Below are 8,952 nucleotides of genomic sequence, written 5' to 3'. Positions count from 1 at the left end.
TAATAATAAGTCTGGTACAACTTTTCATACATCCCGTATAACAGATTAATAATAACTCTGGTACAACTTTTCATACATCCCGTATAACAGATTAATAATAACTCTGGTACAACTTTTCATACATCCCGTATAACAGATTAATAATAAGTCTGGGTACAACTTTTCATACATCCCGTATAACAGATTAATAATAAGTCTGGTACAACTTTTCATACATCTCGTATAACAGATCAATAAGCCTGGTACAACTTTTCATACATCCCGTATAACAGATCAATAAGCCTGGTACAACTTTTCATACATCCCGTATATTGTTGTTGCACTGTTTAGAAAGTTTCAGTCACGTGTTTTACCATGACAGTACAAAACCTACTTTTGACCTCGAAACGTTTATGGGAAAACTTATGAATAAATTAATCCAAGAGTAACTGACGTACTTAAACACCTGTTTTCATCCACACCCAGCTGAAACACGATCATTACGGATTAAACGACAAAAAAAAATGTATTGCGTGTATAACTGTAAACATTATATGCGTAATTAATGGTTGGAAGGAAAAAAAACTGGTTCCACATTACGTCATATATTACCATTTCAATGAAGGGAAACGAGTTTAATGTCCTTTGGTCAGAATTGTTTTCCAAGTATTTCAAAACAAGTGCAACAGTTGTATGCATTATATTATGTACGAAGGTGTTTATTTTACAGAAAAGACAATTTCATCACAATCTTAATATATACAAATAATAGGGCAAGCCTTTAAGGAGAAATAGAAGTATAAAGTACATGGTTTAAAAACTATATTTATTTAGTAAGTGTTATAATATATCATGCTAATGTTGTGATATAATAACGTTAGCAAGTGTTATAATATATCATGCTAATGTTGTGATATAATAACGTTAGCAAGTGTTATAATGTATCATGCTAATGTTGTGATATAATAACGTTAGCAGGTGTTATAATGTATCATGATAATGTTGTGATATAATAACGTTAGCAGGTGTTATAATGTATCATGATAATGTTACAATATAATAACGTTGGCTAGCGTTATAATGTATCATGATAATGTTACGATATAATAACGTTAGCAGGTGTTATAATGTATCATGATAATGTTACGATATAATAACGTTAGCAGGTGTTATAATGTATCATGATAATGTTACGATATAATAACGTTGGCTAGCGTTATAATGTATCATGATAATGTTACGATATAATAACGTTAGCAGGTGTTATAATGTATCATGTTAATGTTATGATATAATAACGTTAGCAAGTTAGCAATTAAACTCAATGCTTCAACGAAAATCGCCCAACATTTACAACAATGAAATACTTTCCATGAATACTTTCCAACCGCTTTATAAATATCCTTCTCATTTGTTGCTTTCCTCAGAAGAACAATGTTTTATCTAACATGATAGATCTTTTTCAGCTTGGAATTGGAAATTTAGGGAGCTTTGAAAGCAAGCTTCCGATAACAATAAGTTATGTTGAAAGTGAACTATATATAGGAAGTTCAAAAAAAAAAATCAACAAACAAACGAAAGAACCCTAGCGCTTTCGATAGGCGGGGCCTATCCTTTTCAGAAGTAAAGACCTTTTACTGTACCCCTGAAGAAGGCAGGTCCATATTTCGAAAATCTCTAGGGGTTTTTTTCGATTAGTGTAATGAAAGTTGGACTCAGTCATATTTGATAAAACAAGAAGTTGAAAACGTGATATAGGAATCTCACACGTGCCGTTTGATAAAGACCGTATGTTTGTTGAGATTGGAGAACACATCTCATATAAAATTATCAAATCTAAATAATTATATTTTCTATAAAAAAAAATATGCAGAAATGTTGTGCTAAGCCTTTTCCAAAATATCCACCCAAAACCGTCATAGAACATACATTATGCATTGCTCCGTTAGATTTGATGTGGGGCACCAGTAAGTTTACAGACTTACAAAGCTAAAATCCGGGATCGATTCCCTGCGGTGGACACAAGAGACAACCCAATGTGGCTTTGCTCTAAAACAAACAAACACAATTGTCTTTATTAGTTTTGTTACTAACAAAATGCTATCCCAACTCGGAAAAGACCAACAATTTAATCGACCGTCTTAACTTTACCTGCAGGGACGTTGCAAAGTAACGGTCAATCCCACTTTTGGCGGTGAGTGATGTTGACTAGCTGCCTTCCCTCTAGCTTATCACTTCTAAATTAGGGACAGCTAGTGCATGTATAGCCCTCGATTTGCATGGCGCCAAATTAAATTTTCAGCTTCGTCTCAACACGTGGGAACACCAATATATGACAAAACAGGAACAAATTTATTCATTTTAAAAATCAGTGTCATACTAGGTTATCGATCGCCCCGAATACAGTACTTCGTTAGTATAAGCTCTAGTATCAACAGAAGATATAAAGATTAATGATGCTCTAAATCCACCGAGTATCTTGGTGGGATTTTTACCGAGCACATTTACGTTATTTAAATATGCCCGGCCATAATAAAACCTCGGTTTCCATGGTTACCTGAGGAAGACAAATTTGGCGAGTGACATTGAAGCTAGTGATAATAAAGTTTTATTGAAGTGCTACTATTAGTTTAGAAGTTGGTTGCAGTGCGCGAAAGACCCGTTTTTAGTTCTTAGTTTCTAAATCACCCATTAAAGCTTTAAGTCTTTTAGAGAAGAAATATTTCGATCCTTCCAATCCTTGATTGTATTACATTTTTTGTTTTTAACGAAACTTCAGTTCAGATACAATTTATAGCCTTATCTTGCGGTAAAGTTGCGCCGATTAACTAAGAAAAAAAAAGGAAATATAAAACACAAGGGTTTTTGCGATATCTAGGTGTGGGTATAAAATCGTGGGGTAATTCATGTTTTGACGAGGTTAATGGCATTACCAGATTTCTACTCAATGTATTATTATTTTTTATGTTTCACTAGTGGTCTAAAACCTTGTTTTTTGTGTTGAAGTTTTGATTACTTCTCCCAAACAAATGACTTATTCCAAACTGTAACTAACTCAAGAACAATTTAAACTTTTATAATTTTTGATTAAATATCTAAAAGCATTTTTTTCCTTTGATACGCGATTCAACTTAGTTTAAAACTCATTTTGTAGTGTAGTTTAAATTTCACGTCGTAAAGAAATCAGTTTTATCTTTTTTTAATGTTTCGTAAAATATTACAATATTAATGTTAATATTCCACAATATTATTTAAATACAACGTGAAAAAAATTTAGTAGAAGATTTTAAAGTCCTACGAGCTCTGGTGTGAGAAAAAGGTAATAGAAATCACAACAATGAATTTTTTTCTATTTATTTTTAACACGTTTATAGATAAACAATACATATTTTATAATTATGAATAAGATATACTTTTAGGTTAAAGCAAGTATGAAATTTTTATTTATTATTAACACGTTTATACATATACAATATTTATTTTATGAGTATGAATAAGATGTACTTTTAGGTTAAAAATATATTTACTGTAATAGATTATAAAGTTTGGAAGAAATAGTAAAAACCACGTGAAGCAAAAAATGTTTACAGAATCAATTATAAACATGAAGTGTCAGGTTGTTTACATTCCTATCCTATATCACAAAATAAGTATTTTTTTACAACTTCACAGATGACTAAATATAATTAATCATAGACCATAAAATACAAAACTCTATAGCATAACGAAAACAATATCAATATTATTAATATATTTTTACTGTGATTAAAAGAATTTTTTTTTCCTTCGATATTTTCACAATAATATTTTAAGGGTATTGGTTAGGGTATTATTACAATTTAATTGTTTTAGTATTCTTGGCAGCACAAAGAATTAGTATTAAGCCATAAATTGTAGTGCAGCCAAACTATCTCTATCAAATAAGGGTTTCAGATATACAAGATGGCACAATATGGTGCACATTTCATGAAAGTAATACTTTTTGTTTTGGTTTGTTACGCCAAATCGCCCATAGTATCTTTTAATCGATGTTTTCGAGATTGAAGTTGTGTCGAGCAAAATAAAACTTTGACAAATGAAATAAAACTTCGCAATGTTCTAATACTGAAAATAACCTAGTATTGTCAGAGTTTACAAACGTGTTTATTAGAAACGGTTCAGTGGCTCAGAAGCTTTGTTTGTTTTTGTTTTGAATTTCGCCCAAAGCTACACGAGGGCTATCTGCGCTAGCCGTCCCTAATTTAGCAGTGTAAGACTAGAGGGAAGGCAGCTAGTCATCACCACCCACCGCTAACTGTTGGGCTACTCTTTTACCAACGAATAGTGGGATTGACCGTCACATTATAACGCCCCTACGGCTGAAAGGGCGAGCATGTTTGGTGTGACGGGGATTCGAACCCGCGACCCTCAGATTGTGAGTCGAGCGCCTTATCCACCTGGCCATGCACGTTTTAGTAAGTAAGTAATTAGCACCAAGTTAATCGTGGAAACAAAAAAAAACTTGTGACAAGCTGTGTTGGCATATTAAAAAAACTCGGAGATCTTTCTCGGATAACGTCAATACAATCTATTCATATTGAAATATACGAATAAACTGGGGATAATTTTTTTTATATATTTTTTACTATTTTCGCTGAGAAATACGGTAGAAAAAAAAAGTGTTCGTACGATAAACACAGTAATAGGGTAACAGCATTAACTAACTTGCATTCAAATAGGCCCTCCAGCGGCATGTCTGCGGACTTACAACGCTAGAATCCGGGTTTCGGTATCCGTGGTGGGCAGAGCACAGATAGCCCATTGTGTAACTTTGTGCTTAATTACAAACAATCATTTAAATAGTTTCAAAGAGAACAAGATAGAGTAATTCTTATACGCTGCCCGACTTTGTTTTTTTTTACGTATTAGATTTGGTTAGACAGGAAATTGGTTGTATTAACTTCGAATTTTTCAACAAGAACAAAAAAACAAACGAGAAATACCCCATAAATAAATGGTACATAAAAAGACAATATAGGTCCCAAATTATGTACACATTAATGTTCAGAATGAACAGTGACTCTACGAGCTCGGAGGTTTATCGACCTTAAATAAAAAAAAAACCTAATGCTACACCAAATACCTGTTCAGTTTCTTGTCTGTTTTCTCTACGGTGGAATGGAAAAAAAAAATATCAAACTGGTCGGTCTGCTTTTAAGGATTGTTTTTTTTTTTTAATTTTTAATAATAATTTGATTACAAATGCTTGCAATTTACACCGAAATCCAGACAACGTTTAAAAAAAACAAAACTTTTTGACAAATAAAAACAAAGATAAACGTGATCGTTTTCATTAGTTAAACATTCAATTTTGCGTTGTTTTTTTTAAACTCTTAAACTTCATTAATTAATTCACACTAACATCATTAAATCGAGTGTATTCTGAACAATTCTTAATGGGAACATAGAACATTCACTATAACACGGTATAATAATGTGTATTTAAAATAAAGTTAATTATTTAGAACATATTACGATAATCACTTCGAATATATCGTTTCTTTAATGTTCTAAAGCGAACTGAAAAAAATTAAATCGTACAGTCAGCCTAAGTTTGAAACAAATATATTTGTTCTTAAATGCTTTAGTCAATTACACAGGCCTGCCATGGTTTTATTGTCTTGAAATGTTTACATGTTGTACCATAATTCATGTACGCTGAATCCGAAAATGATATCCATTTTTCTCCATCACGTACAGATTTTTCACAAAACGTCATACCACAATACGTAAAAGAAAGACCACAACACGTAGTTTTGAGACTAAAAGACGTAGATTTCACAAAACAAAACAAATCAGGATGAATGAGGATGCATATTCGTTTGACATCAATGTTCTTCCCTTTGTTTGTTTGTATTTTTGCTAACAAACATTATAATAAAAAATTTTCATTGTGGTAAACGAAATAATAATTTAACCTAAATCAGTTTTTTTTTCCTCCCCAATTTTGTAAAAAAAAAAAATTAATATTATTTTCGAAGTCTGCGTAGTTGAATTAAGGGAAATCCGTTATTAAAACCAAAACAACTTTTATGAAGTTTAAATTCGCAGGTCTGAATTATTTTCTGAAATTCCTTGTCATAGTTAATCTATTTTCAATATTTTAAATATCGAAAGATTACGAATTTGAAGATAATACACAGTAATAGAACAAAACTTAAAATAAAAACATGGCTCCCGATTAAAACTATGGCACGTGTGTTCAAAAGTTCTAAACACATATATATTCACTACGTGTGAACGTTGCCACACGTACATGTCTTGGGATCAAATAAATATCACCTTCAAGTTTTAACTTTGTCAAACTGAAGTACTCTGACAGTTGAAGACCAATTTTAGTCTCAAAACTGTGTGGTTTACCATAATTAATATTAAACACTTTACAATATGCAAATTTGAATGTTAAATTATTGACTTGACAGCAAGAATAGTTGACCGAAAATTTTCCACGTCCAAATATACGTTAATATCTACAAATAATATATATATATTTTTTTAAAAAGGCACAACCTAACAAAGATGACACAAATCGTACTTTGGTAGATAATGACAACGAGTATCATCCAATAATAATAACAATAAAAGTTTTTAAAACACTTGACTTTATGTACTGAAATGATTCTCGCATTGTGTTTCCTAGGAACAATATTACAGAAATATATGTGCAGTTCACAGAATAGAAAAAAAAAAAAGTTACGTAATATAACAGGCAGCACTGGAAAGATTATCACATGAAAGACCGTTTTTCTCAGCACAAAGCCCGGCGATGTTCAAGACGTTATATTAAAGAAGTGTCCGAGCACATTTTCCCGTATATAAATATGTACTGACACAGTATACCCTGATTTTCGGACACTACGACGTCAGAATGTTGCCCATTTTTAAAGTGACACACCAAAATACGTGGTTTACATCACGAAATACGATAGTTAAGTTAAACCGTAACCAGGTTTAGAGTCTATTGGAAATGAGTGACTTGGCGCCGTACTCAGGTATTCTATGTTCTGGTTCCTTTTCTTCACGTTCCGTAACCAGGTTTACAGTCTATTGAAAGCGAGTGTTTTTTTTAATTTCGCGCAAAGCTACATGAGGGCTATCTGCGCTAGGAAGCGAGTGACTTGGCGCCGTACTCAGATATTCTACGTTCTGGTTCCTTTTCTTCACGTTCCGTAACCAGGTTTAGAGTCTATTGGAAGCGAGTGACTTGGCGCCGTACTCAGGTATTCTACGTTCTGGTTCCTTTTCTTCACGTTCTTCGTGTTAGGAAGCTTGTTGTCCTTCTTCCACTTCATCCGGCGGTTTTGGAACCAGATTTTTATCTGTCTCTCTGACAAACATAATGAATGAGCTATTTCTATCCGTCGCCGCCTTGTAAGATACCGATTGAAATGAAATTCTTTCTCCAATTCCAAAATCTGGTGTCTGGTGTAGGCTGTCCTCTGCCTTTTGGTTTCCAAGCCGGGAGAGAACTTTCCATTGGCTACTGCTGAAAGAAAGACGACAATAAACTTAATGACACGAGACGAACAATGTAAAACTTACCACGTGCTGACAGTGGTTATACAGAATACTCTTATGTGGTGGGTTTCTGGAAAGAAGAGATACAAGTCTAGCTTCCAACTCCCTAGGGAACAATAAACAATCGTCCTGTGTACCTAGTCCTCAGTCACGAAGACTGTAGAAAAACCATATAGAATACTTCCTTATTAAATGCCTCGAAGGGCTGGCTCATTCAAGTAGGCCAGATGTGGAGACAAGGCGCGGGAGTTCGAGGCTGCTCAGAGCAAACTTCTCTACTATGATGTATTCACAGCAGTAGACTCCCAATACAAGCAGACATGTACATCTCTACTCTACAGACTAAAGCACGTGATAATAAGATCATTTTTAAAAAGGCTTAGCTCCCTACCTGTATTAATGTGGACTTTTTTCATCCAGGGGTAGATAACGGGGTGCACTGCCGTTGACACAGCACAGTCGGGAATTGGTTCAACTAAACTTTTTTCTTGGGGAGAAATTTCTTGCTGATGCGATACGTGAATTTGTAGGTCAGTATCGGTTGTCAGCGCTGGCGGCGGTAACGGCGAAGAGACCGGCGATCTTTGGGACTGCCTCGCTGGGCCTTGCAAGACCTGGTTCGGACTAATGGTAGGTGGAACATTGCCGGTTGAAGAGATCAAATTCTTTGGCCTGTGAAGCGAGCTTACCGAGTTCTGCGGCAGAGAACACGGCGGTGGGTAGTAGTGGGGAACGCTCCCATGATTTGTGTAAGCCGTGTTATGACTGCTGTACTCGTGACCATAACTCACTGACGCGTGCTGACTGTTGACGCCGCTATAACGATACGGATGACTGTAGTAGTCTCCTCGATCACTTGAGATGTAGTTTGTCTGGTAATATTCTTCATTTGGAGGAAATTTTGGCTCCACGTACGGCGAAGAGTTCATCAAAAACGAGCTCATGGTCATTAATTTTGGAGTGAATTGGATGGAAATAGTTTTCTTTGGAGTTGTCGTTTAACTGTGCTCTGACTCCGCCTTCTTTCGCAAATTAGCATATCACATGACCAACGGCAACCAGTGACGGCTTCTACCGTTGACCCAGGTACTTACGTCATAGGGCCGCTAGCAGAAATGTATTACAACATCACGATAAGTACCTTCTACCTATGAAACTGTACGGTTTTGATTTTAAATCTTACGTTAGTGGTTGCTGCCGTTTGTAACGATTGTTAATATCAAGTTCTTCTTTAACACAGTTATGGCGGGTAAACAGGGCGGCGTCAATTAGAATCAGTTCCGAGGAGTAAATTGAATAGTCTTAATGTGAAATCAGTTCCACTTTGACAGCAGCGAGCCCCACGTGACTTGGGTGGAAACATGTAAAAAGATAAAACCAGACAGATCGTCGAGATGGAATGGCAATTAGCCTTTG

The 8,952-nt window shown here is 34.6% G+C and overlaps 1 protein-coding gene across 1 annotated transcript; it reads right to left on the bottom strand.

Annotated features, from left to right (window-relative positions):
* Positions 1–6,932: 6,932 nt before the first annotated feature.
* On the bottom strand, positions 6,933–8,496 carry LOC106461448 (homeobox protein Hox-B4a-like). The gene is made up of 2 exons (XM_013921271.2): positions 7,928–8,496; positions 6,933–7,504 (listed from the first exon to the last, which is right to left on the bottom strand). The coding sequence occupies exons 1-2, from the start codon at positions 8,484–8,486 to the stop codon at positions 7,179–7,181; spliced, it is 885 nt and encodes a 294-aa protein (XP_013776725.2). The 5' UTR covers positions 8,487–8,496; the 3' UTR covers positions 6,933–7,178.
* Between the last annotated feature and the right edge of the window lie 456 nt (positions 8,497–8,952).

Source organism: Limulus polyphemus, unplaced genomic scaffold (genome assembly GCF_000517525.1).
Source record: "Limulus polyphemus unplaced genomic scaffold, Limulus_polyphemus-2.1.2 Scaffold962, whole genome shotgun sequence".
Classification (NCBI taxonomy): domain Eukaryota; kingdom Metazoa; phylum Arthropoda; class Merostomata; order Xiphosura; family Limulidae; genus Limulus; species Limulus polyphemus.
This window is presented reverse-complemented; position numbering and strand designations above follow the sequence as displayed.